We start from the raw sequence: 22,285 nt of genomic DNA, 5'->3' as shown, positions 1-22,285 counted from the left end.
TTTCTAAATAAAACAGAATTTTAATGTACATTTTTTGAAATTAGATTGAGATTTTTTCACGCAGTGCAGAAATTTTGAAAAGAATCTAAATTTCATGCTGTAGATTTGGTTGAGACTGTCCCAGAATTTTATAGGCCTTGGCTTCTGTTCAAGTGTGCCCATGCATCATGTCTCCCTCCACATCTTTAAAGTGGCACTCTGGCATCATCAAAATCTCATTTAATGTTGCAATGATAACAGTAAAATTACAATTATAGTATATATTTAATGTTTGTTAGATTTAATTTAAATACTGTAACCAGTCATTTATTTCAATGCAATGCTCGCTTTAGTAAGCTAGTCACAAACCGAAACACTTGAAAAATAGAGAAGGGAATAGGAAAATGAAATAGGCAAAACACACACAAACAAAATATAAACAAATGACTTATGAATATTCCACTTTATTTGCTTCGATTTCTGAAATCTGAGGGTACACTGAAAAACTGGTCAGTGCTGATAATGGTCAGTGATTTTTTTTCACTTTGCAATGCCCCACCTAGACAGGCTTTACACCTACAGTTTGGAATCAATGGATGGTCCAAGGAAGGATACTCTGAATAAAAACAGTTTAAATGCTATTTCTGGGTTCTTGTTCCAGTCATAATCAACCTCCCCCACAACTCATTTTCTCATACGTCTCATGCTGCTTCTTGCTCTCATCTGGAACTGGAAAAATGAATCAATTTTTCTTCCAATTTCCACCTTTCTCTCACCTTTCCGTAGTCCATCTCTGACATCTCCCTTGTTTGTCTCCGTTTCTGGGATAGAGATTCTACAAATACTAATTACAAACCACCAACTCCCACAGCAATATAGACTACACTTCTCAGCATCCTGCTTCCTGTCTGGACTTCATTCTCTAAGTTTCTCCTGCTCAGTCGCATCTGCCCAGAGGATACTACCAACCACAACAGCACTTCCGACATGCCTTCCTTTTTCCCGAACTGAGGATTCCCCTTGCTGTGGTTGAAAGGGTCCGCAACCCAGTCTGGCCCATTTCCCACACTTCTGCCTTACCTTTCCCCTCCTTCCCAGAACAACAATCAGCTCTCCCTTGTTCTCACATTCCACCCCACCAGCCTCCATATCCAAAGGATCATCCACCACATTTCCATCACCTCTGGCATAATGTCATCACCAAACACATCTTCTCCTCCCTCCCTCCCTGTCATCATTCCAAAGGGATTGTTCCCTCTGTGACACCCTACGCACTATTAACATGTCATCCCCTTCCCACGGCACCTTCCCATGTGATTGCAGGAGTTGTAATACCTGCCCCTTTACCTCCTCTCTCCTCACTGTCCTAGGCCCCAAACACTCCTTCCGGGAGAAGCAGCTTTAATAATAATTCTTTCAATTTAGTCTGTATTTGTTGCTCACAATGCAGTATCCTCTACACAGATTGGATTACCAACTTGCGGACCTCTGCTCAATCCATAAGCATGACCCTGACCTTTCGGTCACTTGCCAATTCAATTCATTATCTTGCTCTCATGCTCAAATTTCAGTCCCCAGCCCTGCTGCAATGTTCCGGTGAAGCCAAATGTAAGCTGGGTGAACAGCGCCTCATCTTCTGATTAGGTACTTTAAAGCCTCTGGACTCAATATTGAGTTCAACAACTTCAGACCATGGATTCTGTCCTGCATTTTGAATACCCCCCAGCCCAAGTTCCAGTTGGTATCTTGCTTTCATGTTTTTGCTCTTTATATCAAAAGTTACAGAGTAAGACAAAACCAAGACATGTATCAAAACAAATTACAGCAACAGCTGATTATCATACATAGTGAACCTATCATACATAAGCAGAACACATAGACGCTAAGTAGAAACTAACAAATAATCCTTATTGCAACACAAATCCCAAACTCCTCCACTTCCCTAAGGGTCTCCTTCCTTGACCTGCACCCAGGCCGGTGCTTTCATAGAAGCTGGGGTTCTCCTTGTTAAGGGCAAACCCAGCCCCCTTAAAAGTGAACTTCATATTCCGGGGAGGTCATAGGAAACCATGTGGTCCTGATCCCAGGACCTCCATTGGGGTTATAATACTCCTCCCTCCCTAAATCCAGAGGAACGTCCACATCCATGGGTATGTTTGCCAGGCCTTTGACCATTTCGCCTCTGGACTGCATTCGAGGGCAGACCTTGCGAAGTCAAGAAGCATGGGCACGATTCTCCGATCCCCCACCGGTTCGGAGAATCGCCGGCGGCTGGCGTGAAACCTGCCCCCGCCGTGTCCCGAATTCTCCGCCCCCAGAGATTCGGCGGGGGCGGGAATCGCGCCGGTCGGCGGGCGCACCTTCGGCGATTCTCCGGCCCGCGATGGGCCAAAGTCCCGCCGCTGTCAACCCTTGCCAGCCGGCGTGGATTAGACCTCCTTTTGAACGGCGGGACAAGGCGGCGCGGACAGGATCCGGGGTCCTCGGGGGGGGGGGGGCGCGGGGCGATCTGGCCCCGGGGGGTGCCCCCACGGTGGCCTGGCCTGCGATCGCGGCCCACCGATCCGCGGGCGGGCCTGTGCCGTGGGGGCACTCTTTTTCTTCCGCCTTCGCCATGGTCTTCACTATGGCGGAGGCAGAAGAGACCCCCTCCCCTGCTCATGCGCGGGGATGCCGTGAGCAGCCGCTGACGATCCCGCGCATGCGTTGCCCAGCGAAGTCCTTTCGGCGCCGGCTGGCGTGGCGCCAAAGGCCTTTCCCGCCAGCCGGCGGAGCGGAAACCGCTCCGGCGCGGGCCTACCGCCTCAAGGTGAGGGCTTGGCCTCTAAAGGTGCGGAGAATTCCACACTTATGGGGCGGCCCGACGCCGGACTGATCCGCGCCGTTTCTGGCGTTGGGTAGCGGACATCGCGCCGTTTGCGGAGAATCCCGCCCCATATATCAGACCGGGGAGCGGCGTTTGCATGATGAGCTTTTGGGCAGCAGAGGCATTATTGGTATGACCACGATAACTGGCACAGGTGCCTCCGGCGGTAACAGAATCTCGGTTTCCGAGTCAGAGTTAGGCAGTTCTTCGTCCGGCATCTTGGTGTCCTCAAAAATGACCTCTAGTTCCTCGACAGCCGGCAGAGCCGGGGGCAGCAGCGGCAACAGTGGCGGCACGGGACAGCGGTGAAGGCGGCCCAGCTGGGACGTCCGAATCAATGGTCGGTACAGCTGGAGTATCAGGCATGTGTCTTCAGAGGTGGTCCACAAGGAGATTAGACTTGTGGCCCTGTGTCCGTATTTGGTAGAAAACTGGACCCATTTTCGCCAACACGATCCTCTGGATCCAAGCAGCCCCACCGCAGAACTTCTGGACATTTACCGCGTCTCTTGGGACAAACCTACACAGTGGCTTGTGGCGGCCTGCGTCCGCCTCAGTTCAGTCCCAAGAGCAGCGGACTTTCCCGCCAATATACGGAAAGACGAGACTCAAACGGATGTGGAGGCGGTGACTCATCAACATTTCAGCTGGCGTGAAACCCATCTTGGCATGCGGGTTCTCCTGTAGCAGAGTAAGAACCTGGCTAACCGAGTTTCCCAGTAACCCATTGTCTGCTTTTTCATTCCGAGCTAAAAGGTTTCCACTGCCCGCTCAGCTAACCCATTTGAAGCCGAGTGGTATGGGTGGTCCTCATGTGACTGATCTCATTGGCCTACACAAGTGCTGCAAATTCTACACTCGTAAATACCGTACACTGTCTGATGAAAATGTGCCGGAGATTCTCTATTGTGGCCCGAGCAGTCGTCTCCAGTATCTTGAGGACCTCCTTCCACTTGGAGTGGGCATCAATGAGGACGAGAAACATTGTGCCTAGAAAAGGGCCCGCAAAGGCTATATGGAGGCGAGACCACGGACAACCTGGCCATTCCCAAGGATTCAGTGGGGCTGCAGAAGGCAACTTCTGGTGTGCCTGACACTGGATGCAGTGCTTGGCCACCCGCTCGATGTCCATGTCGATGCTGGGCCACCAAACGTAGCTGCCAGCTAACATTTTCATCTTGGGCACCCCTGGATGTCTACTGTGGAGGTCCATTAGGAGTGGGCCATGTCCACGTCCGGGGACTACCACGTAGGCCACCCAAAGGAGCATGACGTCTTCTATGCTCAGATCCTGTATCTACTTGGTGTAGGCCTTCAGGTCCTGCAGTAAAACCCGGTGCTGAGCCCCATACTGCACCATGTGGTGGACGCGGGATAGCTGATGGTCAGTCTGGGTCCACCCACGGATGCGGAATGCCATGGCCGGTAAGTGAGTCTAGTGGTGTAGGTGGCCTGGTCGGCAGCGGCAGACGGCTCAACACATCAGCATGGTAAATCTTGGCCCCGGAGCAATGTTCCAAAATATAGTCATATTTATAGTCATATGCTGCGAGCGGATGCAATGGGGGGAAATCGCCTGATTTTCCTTGAAGAGCTGGAGGAGGAGCTTGTGGTCCTTGAGAACGGTGAAGCGATGCCTGTAGACATACTAATGAAATTTTGTGACCCTGAACACGACGGCCAAATCCTCCTTCTCGATCTGCGTGTATTGTTTCTCGTCTCTGCCAACGTTTGAGAGGCGAAGGTGATGGAACTCTCAGATCCGTTGTCCATGGTGTGGACCAGCACAGCCCCGACACCATACGGAGAAGTGCCGCAGGTCAATAGGAGTGGTTGTGATGGGTCGAAGTGGGTTAGCAGTCTTGATGAAGAGAGTTGTCGTTTCACCTTGGCGAAAGCTGCCTGCTGTTCTCGGGCCCACTCCCAGTGTTGCTGCTTCTTTACAGAGGGTGGAGGGGGGATAAGATGGTGGCCAGGTTCAGGAGGAACTTGCCATAGTAATTCATTAGGCCCAAGAATGATCAGAGTTCCATTGGGCCTCTGGTGTGGGAGCCTGCCAAATTGCCCATACCTTTTCTTCCACCTGGTGCAATCCATCGCGGTCTACATGGTAGCCGTATTTATTTTTTAAAAGTCTGCGGCAAAACCAGAACATGTGGGTGTGTCTGGCTGGGCCTCCCTGGCACCATTCACACTTGTCCTCCACCTCCAGGAAGAACCCACTCATTCCTATCCTGGTTAGGTATGTCCTGTGCACCACCTTTAGTTGCGTTAGGCTCAGCTCTGAGCACGTGGAGGTGAAGTTTACCCTGTGCAGTGCTTCGCTACAGAGCCCTCCCCCATCTCTCTGCCTAGCTCTTCCTCTCATTTCTCCCTTGTCTCATCCAAGGGTGAGTGTACCTCCTCCAGTAGTTGTCCGTACATGTCTGCACAGTCCCCGTCTCCTAGCTCGCCCGCAGTCAGTAACCTGTCTAACAGTGAGTGTCTTGGTATCTAGGGGAATGTCTCCGTCTCCTTGCAGAGGAAGTTTTTGATTTGATTGTATCTTGGTTTGTTCCCTTTCGGGAGCTGGAATCTGCCCGTGAGTTCCCCATGGGTCGCTACCCTGCCTTCTACGTACATGTCTCCTATTGTCAGAGTACCTTCGTCCTGTCTCCACCTTTTGAAGGAGGCATCCATTGTCGCGGGGATGAACTTGTCATTTTTGCAGATTATTTTTATTATAATCTTTATTGTCACAAGTAGGCTTACATTATCACTGCAATGAAGTTACTGTGAAAAGCCTGGTCATAGTGGACACCTTGGTCAGACCCAAGTGGTATCACAGTTGGTTCCACATTCTCAGCGTTGTACCACCACTGGACTTTTTGAGTGTCTGGCTAGGGTGAATGGGAGTGCGGTCATGGCCAGCGCTCAGAGGGATCTCCCCGTCCAGTAACTCTCCTCCATTCTGACCCATTCTGCTCCCAGTTCCTTGACTCATCCCTGTAACCTTTTTGCAGTGGCCAGCCAATGGTAGAACTGGAGGTTCGGGAGTGCCAGGTCTCCTATGTTCCTCCTTCTTCGTACAACTTTCTTCCCAATCCCCCCCACACACACACACACACAAACGCCATGATTCATTTGTCAACTGTGGTGAAAAACACCTTGGGGATTAAGAACGGGAGGGATCTGATGAGGAAAAAGAACCTGGGCAGTGTTCATCTTGATCGTCTGCACTTTCCCCACCAGAGACAGTGGGCTTCCTCCTTTTTCAACCGCATAAAATCCATCATATTTCTGCCTCTCTTCAATTCCAAAGAGGAAGTCATTTTGGACTCAAAACATTAACTTTGTTTCTCTCGCCACAGATGTTGCCAGGGTCTGCTGAGTTTTTATTTCAGGTCTTCAGTATTTCAGTTTTACTATATGGCAGAAGAGATTTGAAAAGGTAACAGAGCAGTGAATTTAGACAAGAGTATATAAGGGAAGCTGAGTCACTCAGTACAGTAGCTGATGGAGAATATGTCAGGTAGAAAATCGAGGTCGGGTGACCCACGAAGAAATTTTAATGCAATGAGAAGTCAGGAACAGGCATTAATCTTCCACCTTTCTATCCATTCCAGTTTGGTGCTGCTTCAAATATGAAAAAATACCTTTCAAACATGTTTGACATAATTGGCAGGAATTTCACGCCAATATGGGTGTGGGAACAGAGGAAGGTAGGTGTGCAATCTCACACGACTGGTTGGAGTGTTGGTTTGCTGACATCCTTGCCATTTAAAAAAAATTATGTATATTTTTAATTAGCATTGGGCCAGTTTTGTCGACAATAGACAGGATTTGCCGACTGTTCATGCCGGTGGGATATTCCAGTCCCATGCAGATGCAAGGGCTTCCCGGCTTCGAGGGGTGTAGAAAACGGGAATTCCCGTTGACAACGGCGGGACCAGTAAATCCAGCTGGCAGGCCACCTCTGCTGCTGATAAACACACGTCAGGTTGCTCAGTAAATCCCACCCATCATCTTCAAATGGTTTCGCAGTTCCATCTTTCATGATGGGTCAGAGTTCTCATATTCAAAATCTCAGGTCTGTGGAAGCTGCTCAGGTCAGATTACTCTTTCAGCTTGTTGATGTTGGCATTTACAGCTGACACTTTCTTGGCCTCTGCTAGGCAGTAGGTATATTCAAGAGAACTGAATGTAACTCAGGCTAGCCTGCCTCCAGAACACCACCATCTTCACCTCATTTTCCCAGAGGCTAGATGACGGGCGAAATGGTAACCCAGGTAACTTGTGAAGATAATTAAAGGAACATTTAAGACCAAAGATCGGTGGTTGACTGGAATTTTCCAGCCAGCCTTTATGGCTCCCCGGAGGCAGTTTCCTGGAGGCAGACCAGAGTGCAGCCAGCACTCCAGAGGATTTCCCTTCCTACCCCAACCCCACCACCAACCTGGCCACAGCTGAAGACACAGGCTGCCCTGTAGCAATGTTCCACTCCACATTTGTGCTCTGACAGCTGTGATCATTTTTTATTCCAAATTGTTTAACAATTACTGAGACAATGTCTCACGATGTAGGCACCTTTCTATCTCCTATCTGCAACCAACAACATTGTAAAAAAACATGCAGCTCCCATGCCACTTTCATAGGAAGACAAAGGCAATATTTGCATTTATGAAGCAAATTTTCTTCTGGTAGGGACATTTCATACTACACCTTCCCATTGACTGGACAAAAGGAATGTCCCGAAGGACAATGGATCTCGAATGACTCACCCTTGCTGAACCGGGCCATCCTGTGTAGTGCCACTAACGTGTTTAAGTCTGAATGGAACAATGTAACTCATGTCAGGTGTGGGCATATCCCTCTCGCTCTGTGCTAGCAGTTTTTTTTCCCTCAGTCTGTTTAACCCCTAAATTGCCTGCTACATTGGGGTCTTATTTCTGGACCCAATTTCCTCATATTTCCCTCACATGACACCTCTCTTCGTAGAGAGAAAATGAATCATCAATATAGACAGATGGCTTCATTTCCTGAACACCCTTTTCAATTAAAAAAAATTCTTAAGATTACATACAGTTTACATTCTATACGGTATGTATGATTCTCGGCTTGGGTCTGCATGTTCTCCATAACCCTTCAACCCATTACCAATTGCAAATCTGTAACTCCTCCTTAAATGTACCTACTGTCCCAGCATCCACTGCACTCTGGGGTAGCGAATTCCACAGATTCACAACCCTTTGGGAGAAGTAGTTTCTCCTTAATTCCGTTTTAAATTTGCTACCCCTTATCCTAAGACTATGACCTCTCATTCTAGAATGCCCCACAAGATCAACCATCCGTCCCATATCTACTTTATCCATACCTTTTATCAGCACGGTAGCATTGTGGATAGCACAATTGCTTCATAGCTCCAGGGTCCCAGGTTCGATTCCGGCTTGGGTCACTGTCTGTGCGGAGTCTGCACATCCTCCCCGGGTGTGCGTGGGTTTCCTCCGGGTGCTCCGGTTTCCTCCCACAGTCCAAAGATGTGCAGGTTAGGTGGATTGGCCATGGTAAATTGCCCTTAGTGTCCAAAATTGCCCTTAGTGTTGGGTGAGGTTACTGGGTTGTGGGGATAGGGTGGAGGTGTTGACCTTGGGTAGGGTGCTCTTTCCAAGAGCCGGTGCAGACTCGATGGGCCGAATGGCCTCCTTCTGCACTGTAAATTCTATGATTCTATGATCATCTTGTATACCTCAATTTGATCTTCTCTCATTCTTCTGAACTCTAGCGAGTATAGGCCTAAACTGTTCAATTTCTCCTCATACGACAAACCCCTCATCTCTGGAATCAACCTAGTGAACCTCCTCTAAACTACCTCCAATGCCACTACATCTTTCCTCAAATAAGGGGACCAAAACTTTGCACAATACCCCAGGTGTGGCCTCACCAAAGCCTTGCATAGGGCAACAACACTTCCTTATATTTATACTCAAATCCTTTAGCTATAAATGCCAACATTCCATTCACTTTATTTATTATCTGCTGTACCTGCATGCTAGTTTTCTGTGACTCATGAACGAGGACTCCCACATCCCTCTGCAACAGAGTACCTCAACGTCTCTCCCCATTTAGATAAGTTGCCTTCCCATTTTTCCGACTAAAATGCATTATCCGCGTTAAACTCCATCTGCCAAATTTTGGCCCTCTCTCCTAACCTATCTATATCTATTTGTAAGGTTCTTATTTCCATTTGCAACTTACTGTCCCGTTTATTTTTGTGTCATCTGAAAATTTGGCTATAAAACCTTCTTTCCCTTTATCCAAATCGTTTATATAGATTGTAAATAGCTGGGGACCAAAGACGGAACCCTGTGGCACCCCAGTAGTTACATCTTGCCATCCAAAAAAAGACCCAACTATCCCAACTCTCTGTCTTCTGTCCATCAGCCATAATAAACAAAAGCCTTAAACCAAGGAAAGATACTGTAACCAGTTAAAATGGCTAACTCCCGATTTAGAATGGCTAACCCCGATTTAAAATGGCGAACGGCAAAGGCTGATGGAAAAATCAGCCAACAGGACTAAAACAAGCAGCTACAGGTAATCTGTGTATTCACCCCTGGGAAGGCCAGACAAGATCGATACAGGGAACCATAAGCACAACAAAACACCAGCCATCTGCATACTAATGAGCAATCCCCGGGAACAACGTGCAACATTTTAGACACAAAGCCAACCCAGACTTTTCGGCGCCAAAAGGAGCCTACACAAAGGGAGGTGAACGTCCATCTCAAGATCGCCCATGAATCAAGGAATCGCTCCAGCATTGGAGAATATCGAACCAAGTGATTGGGACAAAGTCCAATCACTTGGAACCAGGTACAGGGTCCACCTCGAAAGGCAGGAAGCCCCTGGGGACTATAAGAATAGAGTCCAAGTTCAAATCGACCCTTCTGCTGCGACACCTTCTGCCTCCTCCTGCACCCTTCTGCTTCTTCTTCTGACCGGGTCACTCAGCAACGCAGACCAACCCTTGACAGTGACCGGTCCAGCCATCACGAAACATCCCGTAAGTCTTACTTCAACGCTCGCTACGAGATAGGCGCTCCTAGCTACCAACCTGCACCAACTTCGAATCCCGGAGGCTCAGAACCCGAACGAAAGGCCATTCGTTTCCCTGACCTGGTGGGCCATTTCCAAGTTAAGTATTGGCCTGTTAGTTATAGGAAGTAGCTTAGACGTAGAATTTATGCATGAGTATTGATTACTGTATATAATAATTGTGCTTTGATTTAACTCTTACTAAGCGGTGTATTGGATTATTGATCATTACTCGGACGTGAACCACGTGGCGGTATCAGAAAGATACCTGGTGACTCAAGAGCAAAGGTGATAGAACAGAGCAATTAAACTGAGGCTAAAGTTAGCGACAACAATATCCCCCATCCCCTGCCGTCCAAGGAACTACTAAGCTCATAAAGAGGGATAATCATAAAAACAGAAGAGGAAACAACCCCATCCAAACAACTCCGCCATTATCCCAACTTAACTCGTAACAACATGAACATGGACAATAAAACAGTACAATAGTAACACTCCAACTGTCCACCCGAATCCCTGAAACCATGCCCAATCCATGATCTTTGATAAAGTACTCACATTCCACCCAGTCCATTGTCCTTCATAAAGTCGATCGCCTCCTCTGGTGTGTGCTTCTGGAAAGTCACCCACAGGCAGGCGGGATATAATACTTCAAACTTCACCCCCTTCTCAAAGAGTGCAGCCTTTATCCAGTTGAACTCGGCCCTCCTCCTCGCGAACTCCACACCCAGGTCTTGGTAGACCTGCAGCTCACTCCCTTCTCATGTACATTTCTTGGTCTGCTTCGCTTATCATAGGATCTTTCCTTATCCAAAAAGTCATGCAGCTGCACCATCATCGCTCTCAGTAGATCCCCACCTACGGCCTCCTCCTCAGCGCCCTGTGCACTCGTTCCACCTTGAGATGCCGATCAATGGCCCACTCCCCCATCAACGTCTCCAGCATACTCGCCACATATACAGTGGCCTCCGCACCTTCAATGCCTCAGGCATCCTAACAATCCTCACAGTTTTGCCTCCTGGAGCGGTTCTCCAGGTCATCCAGCTTCTCCCTCAACTTCTTCTGGTTTTCTCCCATCATTCCAAACTCCGCCGCTAATGAGGCCATCTGCTCCTCATGCTCCCCCACCACCTCCTTCATTTTCTGAATCGCCCGGCCCTGAGACTCTCGTCTCTGCTCAACTCGCTCAATCCCAGATCTCAGAGGCTCAACCATCTTGGTCAGGTCTACCAGGGACTCTTTCCTCTACTGCTGGAACTTGTTATTTAAGAACTCCACCAGCTGCTTCGTCGACTACTGGGCAGGCAGCTTGTCCCCCCTTGCCCTCTGCCATTTTTCCCTGTGGCGCATTAGGAAAACTCTCCTGCTCCAACTGCTCTTTCTTTTTTGTGGCGCTCATCCGCTGATCCATGCACCAGACACACAAGAGGAGTATTAACGTCCCTGAGCACTCTTTCACCTTTTGACCTCAAATCCTATACCCTTCGGGCTGGAAAAGACCGAAAAAATCCGCATTGAGCAGGAACCACCAAATGTGCGACCACTCACTCCGTGGCATCCACCGGAAGTCCCTATATTGGCAATCCTGAGATAGATTCTATATGGGAGCAGATGGAGGCGAGCTTGTGCACGGGCTTGAGGTTACGGTCTTTGGTAATGGCTCCGCCCCCGTTCTTCCCAGCAAGATATTCCGCAAACCCAGTGGTGATATCTACTTTCAGGATATGGAAGCAGTTTAGGCAGCATTACAAGCAGAGCGCCATGTCATTGTTGACTCCTATCTGCGGCAAACATTTGAGTGTGTCGTCGGATCTGCAAGTGACATTTAAGTCATGGGAAGGAAGGGGCTTGTGTATTGTGGGGATCTGTTCCTGGAGGGACGGTTTGCTAGTTGGGAGGAGCTTTTGGTGAAATTTCAGTTGTCAGGGGTGCACTTGGTCCGCTACTTCCAGTTACGTGATTTTGTCAGGAAGGCCTGTCCTACATTTTCCTTAGTACTGCAACCCCCCCTACTGGGAGAATCCTGTTGTTGGCATGGTCAGGGGAAGGCATTTCAAATATTTATGGGCAGATTATGCCAATGGAAGCTGTCCCGTGAGGGACCACATGAGGGAGAAGAGGGATGGGGAGCTGGGATCTATTTTGGATGAGGACATGTGGGGTGAGGCCCTTCTTTAATCTCCTTTTTTCACACCATGACAGCGATTCTTAACATTGAACTGGCGCCTTGCCCATTGGTGGCCATTTCGGGGTGTCAAACTTGCTGGGGTTGCAGTCCGGGGTGAAGGCAAATGTTCTTGCATTTGCCTCATTGATAGCCCGGAGGCAAGTTCTGCTGGGATGGAGATCTTCCACTCCGCCCAGTCCTGGTTGGGTGACCTCATTGAATTTTTATATCTGGAAAAGGTGAAGTACATTGTTAGGGGGTCAATGGAGGTGTTCTACCTGAGGCGTGTAGCCATCTGGGATGGCCACTTCCAACTAGGTACAGAGAAACTCGCAAAGCCTGGCGGGCAAAATGGACAAGCCTAGACTCCGGCAGACTCAGCGCCTGAAATGCATTTTCGTAAGCAAGAAATCCAGATGGTATCGAAACTCCAACCAATTAGCATTTTAATGGGGCTGATTAGCATTTGATGGCCCACCTTCCCCAAAACAAAGGACTGGTACTCAAGCAACCGGGACAGTCCCAGACATTTTGGCGCCACTCCCTGTTCAAGGGAAACGCAAACAACGGGGTCAGTGACCGCTTGGGACATGCCCAGCCATCCAGATCCCCGCCCACTTATTGGCTAAGGAATCGAACGGAGTGATCAGGGATCACCCAATTAGTAAGGCCCAAATCAAAGTACCGCCCAAAAGAGCGCGAAAACCCCCAGAGTATAAGAAGAAGGTTCGCCATATGTTCGCTCTCTCTTGGCCTTGGTACCCCGGTCACGGCCATCGCCAATTGCAGCAACACCAGAAGCGAGTCCAAGTTCAACGCCCGCTGCCAGACGGATGAGCCCAGCTGAGCAGCAGTTACTCCTTCGAACCCGAGAGATCCAGAATTGAACAGCGGCCACTGTTTTCTGACCTAAGCCGGGTGCCCGAAGTTAAGTACAGCTTGTCTTAGCTGATAGATGTAGTTAACTAGTAGTGTTTATGTTGCATGACTAATTGTGTGTAAATAAAGTACCCTTGACCTTGAACTAACTAACTGGTGTTTGGCTCTTTGATCGATAGCCGGTTGAAACTTGTGGTGGTATCATTCGATACCTGGCGACTCTAAACATTCGGACACAGATGACATAAAAGGAAGGGCAAATTCACTGATTGCCATAATTGAAACAGAGCCACAGAAAAGAAAAGTAAAAGAAACGCGCAACAGTTATTGGCGTCTCCAGTGCGGATTTCACAACAGGCGGCAGCCATTCATTTTCTACTTCAAACAATTAATCATCATCAGCTGTTAATGGGCAGCAGAGGGGGCGTTTTTATTATTGAGGGGTTAGGTTATTTCTGTCCTTTTTTTGGGTGGGATTTATAGCTCAGTTGGGTGTTTATTTCTTTTTTTGTACAAGAATGCACTATTTGATATTCATTTTCTGGGCTATTTGATGTTAATGTAGCATTATAAGTGAAAAATGGTCAATTAAAAATATATTTTTTCAAAGCTTCATCAAAATAAATTCACGGTCTGTCCAGAATGAAAGCCACCTAAACTCTTTCAGTCTACAAATTAAGAGTAAAACCATAAGATTTCCTGCTTCAGGTGATCTATGTAAGAGCTCGTAAAAGTAGTAGGTAGTCAAGTGCTCTCTGATTTGCATAATGCTTAGAAAAATTACTTCGTCAGAATGTTGGAAAAGGTCCTCTAGCACAATCAAGTGTGTGATGAGATGAGATCTTATTAGTTTGTAATAAGATTAGTACTAGAATTTTCAGCAACATGTACTGGTGATTGAAGGAAGCCACAGAGGCAGCAGTGGTGGAGTTGAGATTAATTTTTCAAATACTTGCTGTTTGGCTATTTGAATCATTTGATTTCCTATTATCTGGCACAAAACGTAATCCATCTGTCCAGATGGCACGGTAGCACAGTGGTTACACACTGTTACTTCACAGCGCCAGGGACCCGAGTTCAATTGCCGGCTTGGGTCACTGTCTGTGTGGAGTCTGCACATTCTCCCCGTGTCTGCGTCGGTTTCCTCCGGGTGCTCCGGTTTCCTCCCACAAGTCCCGAAAGATGTGCTTGTTAGGTGAATGGGACATTCTGAATTCTCCCTCTGTGTACCCGAACAGGTGCCGTAATGTGGCGACTAGGGGATTTTCACAGTAACGTCATTGCAATGTTAATGTAAGCCTACTTGTGAAACTAATAAAGATTATTATAAGGTCTTGGACTTAAAGAATTCTTTAATCATGGCAAAAAGATCCAATGGTGCTCGACTGGGGAGGGAGTGGGAGAAAAGGAACTAGGTAGGCTATGATTTCATATAACCTGGAAGAACAGGGAGATGTTGAAGATGCTTACCTTAATAAGCTACTTCAACATAATGATTCACTTTGTCTCGGACTGTTCCTGGAATGCATAGCAGAATTTACAGGTTTCAAGTGCCACGAAGAAATAACAGTGACGTAATGTGAATTTACACTATGAGAAAAGCTTTCATATAGATTTTGGAGTTAATGTAGATTTGACTTAATGTTGAATCCAAGTTATAAATTAAAGTTTTTGAACTAAATTTTACAGCCAAAGGGAAAAAAACTCCACTAATGACAGACATAAAATTCTCAAACTTCTGCCAGCACATGAAAGATGTGAATGACTGAGCACAGAACTGCAGATATAAATATTAAAGAATACTATACTGGACACAGAAAGGTTAGACTACGTTCCAGGATGAGACAATGCTATGCTGTCAGAAAATGTTATGCAGTCGGCTAGAAGTAGAATTTCTCTTGCAGTATTGACACCAAACTATTATGAACTCTCAAGTGTCCTGTCAGTAAATCGGGAAACCACAATGTTTGATAAAATACTTCTTCAAAAATGTACTTTTCCAGACTAAAAGAACAAATTTTTAATTTGGATGCTTCCAATTGCCTTTTGATGTGATTTTTTTCCCCCAAACAGATCTTTTAAAAAAAAACATGAGACAAGAATCATAAAATTGTAAATGTTTAAAAAAATAAAACTATTTCGGAGCAGCACAATACTCACACAGATACAAATCCTTAACTAAAATGTGTTTTTCTTATGTGGTTGAGCAGGAAGATTCAGGCAAGATCTATATTATAGATTTTGAAGGAAACCTTTAATAATAATCCCCAGCAATGACCATTGACCATTAAATGAACTGGACCAGCCAAAAAAAAAAATGCATGAGTTGCATCATATTTGTTCTGATAAGAAACTAATAAAAATGTAATTTAAACACAAATAAGCATTTTAATTAAAAATTAATTTACCAATAAGTAAAAGGTTTTCCAGACTAACCTTTGATTGTACATGCCCTTAAAATTATAGTTAGCTCTGTAGTTGGGCATTGGCTTTGGTTCTAATGGTCTATAGATAGCAGGTTCTCCCCTCTTCATCGCAAGACCATTCAGCTCTACAGTCGGTGTTATACTACCTGCAACCCAAAAAGAATGCTTTCAGTAGCTTCTAAAGCATGACTGAACAACATAAACCTCTTATTTGCACAATTGGTTAAGATCAACAATTACTGTTGATACATCTATCTGTGATTTTTTGCTTAATATTCACTCTTGGACCAATACTATAGTTATTCAATAATTCATTAGTATTACTAGCCAATATAATTTGATTTGGCTAACCTTATTTTTTCTCATACAGTTCTATATGCCTATTTTGATCGATTTGTTTGTTGTGACAGAGTCAAGGTGTATTGGGTAGACGTAAATAACGTTCTCTAGCCACTGCCGGGGGTCTTATGTCTTTATATATTGCAGCTGTTAACGTTCAAAGTGCTGGGGGTTGGGTAAGGGACTGCTGGGTTATTGGAGGCGTGAGATATGGCCTTCCTCTGTGAAGTTCCAGCTTCAGTCGAAATAATAATCTTTATTAATAATAATAATCTTTATTATTGTCACAAGTAGGCTTACATCAACACTGCAATGAAGTTCAAGGGTGTTCTTTACCCCAATACCCATAGCGGCTGAGAAACCACTCCAACTCTTGGATAGAGTCATGCAACCACTCATTCCTTGAGATAGAGCAGTTTCCCTGCCACAAAGGATACAGGGTAAAGAACTTTCCATTCCACAAAATTAAACAATTCCTTCAACCTCTGCTGCCACAATACGCTGACTTGTGTGTCCCATGTTTTAAGTTGTAAATAGACTTGGTGCACTGAAGTTCTTAATTTACGACTGCTTGTAATTTTAAAGTGCAGCTTCTGCCTCTTAAGTTATTTGGGACTGTTGATAAGTTTCTTTTTGTTTTCCCAGTGTCTTTTGTTTGGGAGTGTCAGTTACTACAGATTTCACTGTACATAGATAGCCAACAGCTGTTTGAAGCAGGAATTTGCAACCAGTGACAGTATTTTTAATTTAATATACTTACTCCTCCTGTCTTCTGTGGGCTCAATTAATTTTCCAAAAAGACAGCTAGGTTTGTATTTATATACTGCTGTTCGCAATGTCAAGACCTCCCAGAATGCTTTACAACTGGTTGGAGTCAAACCTAGCACAAGGGAAGATGGTTGTCGGAGATGAATCATCTCAGTTCTAGGACTTCACTGCCGGAGTTCCTCAGGGTAGTGTCCTAGGTCCTACCATCTTCAGGTGCTTCATCAATGACCTTCCTTCCATCACAAGGTCAGTTGTGGGGATGTTCGCTGATGACTGCACAATGTTCCGCATCATTCACAACTCCTCAGATACTGGGGTGGTAAGCAATGATCTTCCGGGTTGGACCACGGGAGGGAGGAAGCAGATATTGTGGCGGGCCCAGGGAGGGCAAAGTTGTGGCAAGTACATGAAGGGTGAAATGGCGGCTCATAGAGGGACAGTGCCCTGGTGAGTATACAGCACTGAGTGTGTGTTCACTTGTTCCAGTGAGACTGAGTGACTGTGTGTGTGGCGGTGTGTGTGTGTGTGTGCGTTGGGGGGGCGGGGGGGGGGGGGGTAGTAATGAGTGGGAGTGTGTGTGGCAGTGAGAGTGAGTGACTGTGTGGGGCACTGAGAGGGGGTGGGTGTGTGGCAAAGAGAGTGAATGTGTGTGGGGCAGTGAGAGTGAGTGTGTGTGTGTGGCAGTGAGAGTGAGTGTAAGAGTGACAATGAGAATGAGTGTGTGTGTGGGGCAGTGAGAGTGAGTGTGTGTGGGGCAGTGAGAGTGAGTGTAAGAGTGACAATGAGAGTGAGTGTGTGTGGGGCAGCGAGAGTGAGTGTAAGAGTGACAATGAGAGTGAGTGTGTGTGGGGCAGCGAGAGTGAGTGTGTGTGTGGGGCAGCGAGAGTGAGTGTAAGAGTGACAATGAGAGTGAGTGTGTGTGGGGCAGCGAGAGTGAGTGTGTGTGTGGGGCAGCGAGAGTGAGTGTAAGAGTGACAATGAGAGTGAGTGTGTGTGGGGCAGTGAGAATGAGTGTAAGAGTGACAATGAGAGTGAGTGTGTGTGGGGCAGTGAGAGTGAGTGTAAGAGTGACAATGAGAGTGAGTGCATGTGCAGCAATGTGAGTGAGTGTGTGTGGCAGCGGGAGTGTGTATGTGGCAGCGAGAGTGAGTGTGCATGTGGCAGTGAGAGTGTGTGTGTGTGGCAGTGAGAGTGAGTGTGTATGTGGCAGCGAGAGTGAGTGTGCATGTGGCAGTGAGAGTGAGTGTTTGTGTGGCAGTGAGAGTCAGTGAGAGTGAGTGTTTGTGTGGCAGTGAGAGTGTGTGTGTGGCAGTGAGAGTGAGTGTGTGTGTGGAAGTAAGAGTGAGTGTGTGTGACAGTGTGAGTAAGTGTGTATGGCAGTGAGAGTGAGTGTGTGTGTGTGTCTGGCAATGAGAGTCCGTATCTGTTTGTGAGTATGGGACAGTGAGAATGAGTGAGTGTGTGTGTGTAGCGCACAAAGACTCCGTGAGACGAATAGAGTGAAGTCGATGAGGCTTTATTAAGCGTGTCTGTTCCCCCGCAGCTCGATAGTAGACTGGTCTGCGGGGGAGGACTCCGGCTTCTTATACTCCGCCTTCAGGGCGGAGCTAGAGGTCAACGGCCAACCAGGGCCCGGGATCTGTCAGCCAATGACATTAGGGCTTCCAGTCCCACATGACCCCTAATACATACTACCACATTCACCCCTTGTCAAAAATGAACCCGGCGGGGTGATGCTTCGCATGGTGGTAAGGGTTTACAGGGCTGGTCCTGGGAGGAAAACATTCATATGGCAATACAGTATGTACAATTTTGTCCTGTTTCAACTATTTACAGAAGGTATCGGGAGAAAAGCAAAATGTTCTTGTGAAAAGTACATATATTGATTTAGATCGACGCCACGAGTCGGTCGGGCGGTCTGGTCGTCCGTGTCGATCGCCTCGACCCCGGTGGTGGTGGTGGTGCTTGTTCCGGTGTTGTCGTCTTCGGGAGCCTTACGGTTTCAGCTTGGGCTTTATTCCTGGTCGGGCCTGGGAGGAGGACTGATCCTCCTGGGAAGGGGGCGGTCGCGGGATGCGGCGGTGGCAGGAGGGGGGGGTTGGGTGAATGGTGTCGGGGGGGGGGGGGTGTGTTGCCGGCTGGCGCCAGATCTCGCAGGGAGACCGTGTCCTGTCGGCCGTCGGGGTACTCCACGTAAGCGTACTGCGGGTTCGCGTGGAGGAGGTGAACCCTTTCGACCAACGGGTCCGCCTTGTGTGCCCGCACATGCTTTCGGAGCAAGATGGGTCCTGGGGCCGCCAGCCAGGTCGGCAGCGACGTTCCACAGGAGGACTTCCTAGGGAAGCCAAGGAGACGCTCATGAGGCGTTTGATTAGTGCTCGTACACAATAGCAACCGGATGGAGTGGAGAGCGTCCGGGAGGACCTCCTGCCACCGTGAAACTGGGAGGTCCCTGGACCGTAGGGCCAGTAGGACGGTCTTCCAGACCATGCCGTTCTCCCTCTCTACTTGCCCGTTCCCCCGGGGGTTGTAGCTGGTCGTCCTGCTTGAGGCTATGCCCTTGCTGAGCAGGAACTGGCGCAGCTCGTCACTCATGAAAGAGGACACCCTGTCGCTGTGGACGTATGCGGGGCAACCGAACAGTGTGAAGATGGTGTTCAGGGCTTTAATGACTGTGGCTGCGGTCATGTCAGAGCAGGGAATGGCGAATGGAAAGCGGGAGTATTCGTCCACCACATTAAGGAAGTATGTGTTGCGGTCGGTGGAGGGGAGGGGCTCTTTGAAATCCAGACTAAGCGTTCAAAGGGGCGGGAAGCCTTAATCAGGCGCGCACCCTCCGGCCTGAAAAAATGCGGTTTGCATTCCGCGCAGATGTGGCAGTCCCTTGTGACTGTACGGACCTCCTCTAAAGAGTATGGGAGGTTGCGGGACTTGATAAAGTGGAAAAACCGAGTGACCCCCGGGTGGCAGAGGTCCTCGTGGAGGGTTTGGAGGCGGTTAATTTGTGCATTGGCACATGTGCCGCGGGATAGGGCATCGGACGGCTCGTTCAGCTTTCCGGGACGATACAAGAACTCGTAGTTGAAGGTGGAGAGTTCGATCCTCCACCTTAAGATCTTGTCGTTTTTGATTTTGCCCCGCAGTGCATTATCGAACATGAAGGCTACCGACCGTTGGTCGGTGAGGAGAGTGAATCTCCTGCCGGCCAGGTAATGCCTCTAATGTCGCACAGCTTCCACTATGGCTTGGGCTTCCTTTTCCACTGAGGAGTGGCGGATTTCTGAAGCGTGGAGGGTTCGGGAGAAAAAGGCCACGGGTCTGCCCGCTTGGTTAAGGGTGGCCGCTAGAGCTACGTCGGAGGCGTCGCTCTCGACCTGGAAGGGGAGGGACTCGTCGATGGCGCGCATCGTGGCCTTTGCGATATCCGCTTTGATGCGGCTGAAGGCCTGGCAAGCCTCTGTCGACAGAGGGAAGGTCGTGGTCTGTATTAGGGGGCGGGCCTTGTCTGCGTACTGGGGGACCCACTGGGCGTAGTATGAAAAAAACCCCAGGCAGCATTTCAGGGATTTTGAGCAGTGCGGGAGGGGAAATTCCATGAGGGCGCGCATGCGTTCGGGGTCGGGGCCTATTATCCCATTGCGCACTACGTAGCCCAGAATGGCTAGCCGGTTGGTGCTAAAAACGCACTTGTCCTCGTTGTACGTGAGGTTCAAGGCTTTGGCGGTCTGGAGGAATTTTTGGAGGTTGGCGTCGTGGTCCTGCTGGTTGTGGCCGCAGATGGTTACATTGTCGAGATACGGGAACGTGGCCCGCAACCCATGTTGATCAACCATTCGGTCCATCTCCCGTTGGAAGACCGAGACCCCGTTTGTGACGCCAAATGGGACCCTTAGGAAATGGTATAATCGCCCGTCTGCCTCGAAGGCTGTGTACTTGCGGTCACTTGGGCGGATGGGGAGCTGATGTTAGGCGGACTTGAGGTCCACGGTGGAGAAGACTTTATATTGGGCAATCGGATTGACCATGTCGGATATGCGGGGGAGAGGGTACGCGTCTAGTTGTGTGTACCTGTTGATGGTCTGGCTATAGTCTATGACCATCCTTTGTTTCTCCCCTGTCTTCACTACTAACACCTGTGCTCTCCAGGGACTATTGCTGGCCTGGATTATGCCTTCCTTTAGTAGCCGCTGGACTTCGGACCGAATGAAGGTCCGGTCCTGGGCGCTGTACCGTCTGCTCCTAGTCTGCGACGGGTTTGCAATCCGGGGTGAGGTTCGCAAACAAGGACGGGGGTTGCACCTTGAGGGTTGCGAGGCCGCAGATAGTGAGTGGGGGTGTTGGGCCACCGAATTTGAACGTAAGGCTCTGTAGATTGCACTGGAAATCTAATCCCAGTAATGTGGGGGCGCAGAGTTGGGGAAGGACGTGTAGTTTGTAGTTTTTGAACTCCCTCCCCTGCACCGTTTGGGTAACTATGCAGAAACCTTGGATCTGTACGGAGTGGGATCCTGCAGCTAGGGAAATCTTTTGTGTGCTGGGATAGGTGGTCAAGGAACAGCGTCTTACCGTGTCGGGGTGGATAAAGCTCTCCGTGCTCCCGGAGTCGACTAGGCATGGTGTCTCGTGCCCGTTTATTAGCACCGTTGTCGTCGTCGTCTGGAGTGTCCGGGGCCGAGCTTGATCGAGCGTAATTGAAGCGAGACGTGGTTGTAGTAGTGGAGCGTCTTCCTCGAACCCCGTGGAGCCGTCGACACTGGGGTCCGTTGTTGCCGTCCAAGATGGCGTCGGGGATAAACAAAATGGCTGCCCCCATACATCACACGAGGCTGGGGGGGGTCACAAGATGGCGGCGGGGGTGGACAAAATGGCCGCCCCCACGCGTCGTACAGGTCTGGGGTGGTCCAAGATGGCGGCGCCCTTCCTCCCTCGTGGTGGCTGGGACCCAAAATGGCGGCGTCTGCAGGTCGCACATGGGGCGCTGGGGGGGTTGGGGAGCGTTAGGACCGCGCGGGGCTCCCTCATCTCTGGGGACAGCGGTGGTCAGGACCCAAATTGGTAGCGCCGGCGGGTCATACGTGGGGACGGGGGGGGGGGTTGGGGAGCGTAAGCGGCGTGCAGGGCTCCCTGTTCTCCCGGGACCGCGGTGGTCGGGACCCAAAGCGGCTGCGCCTGCGGGTCGTACATGGGGCGCTGGGGGGGTTGGGGAGCGTAAGCGGCTTGCAGGGCTCCCTGGTCTCCCGGGACAGCGGCGTCCTCGCGGGTCCGGCACACAACCGCGAAATGGCACTTTTTCCCGCAGCTCTTGCAGATTGCTGCGCGGGCCGGGCAGCGCTGCCGGGGGTGTTTCGCCTGGCCGCAGAAATAGCAGCGGGTGCCCCCGGTGCGACTTGGCGTTTGGACCGCGCAAGCCTGTGGGGTGTCCGGGGGGGGGGGGGGGGGGGGATGGGTTTGTCGCGACAGGTACGTACGAAGCCCAATGGGCTGCCACGTGGTCGGGGCCGTAGGCGCGGGTATTACGTGCGGCCACGTCTAGAGAGGCTGCTAGGGCCCGTGCCTCTGAGAGTCCTAGCGACTCTTTTTCTAGAAGTCTTTGGCGGATTTGGGAGGAATTAATACCTGCCACAAAAGCATCGCGCATTAACATGTCCGTGTGTTCATTTGCGTTCACCGAAGGGCAGCTGCAGGCTCGTCCCAAAATCAGCAGCGCGGCGTAGAATTCGTCCATCGATTCTCCGGGACTTTGCCGTCTCGTCGCGAGCTGGTAGCGAGCGTAGATTTGGTTAACTG

General features: G+C 49.2%; 1 protein-coding gene across 7 annotated transcripts in view; it reads right to left on the bottom strand.

Annotated features, from left to right (window-relative positions):
* Window positions 1-22,285, bottom strand: part of stau2 (staufen double-stranded RNA binding protein 2) — a 622,240-nt gene that overhangs the window by 509,213 nt on the left and 90,742 nt on the right. For all 7 annotated transcript variants that reach the window (XM_072467549.1, XM_072467553.1, XM_072467552.1 and 4 more), the window contains one exon: window positions 15,402-15,537. In XM_072467549.1, the coding sequence (XP_072323650.1) occupies window positions 15,402-15,537 (136 nt within the window). The remainder of the gene's footprint in view (window positions 1-15,401; window positions 15,538-22,285) is intronic.

The sequence above is a fragment of the Scyliorhinus torazame genome, chromosome 11, assembly GCF_047496885.1.
Source record: "Scyliorhinus torazame isolate Kashiwa2021f chromosome 11, sScyTor2.1, whole genome shotgun sequence".
In the NCBI taxonomy this organism is placed as follows: domain Eukaryota; kingdom Metazoa; phylum Chordata; class Chondrichthyes; order Carcharhiniformes; family Scyliorhinidae; genus Scyliorhinus; species Scyliorhinus torazame.
Note: the sequence above shows the minus strand (reverse complement) of the source record. Positions and strands in the feature narration are given on the sequence as shown.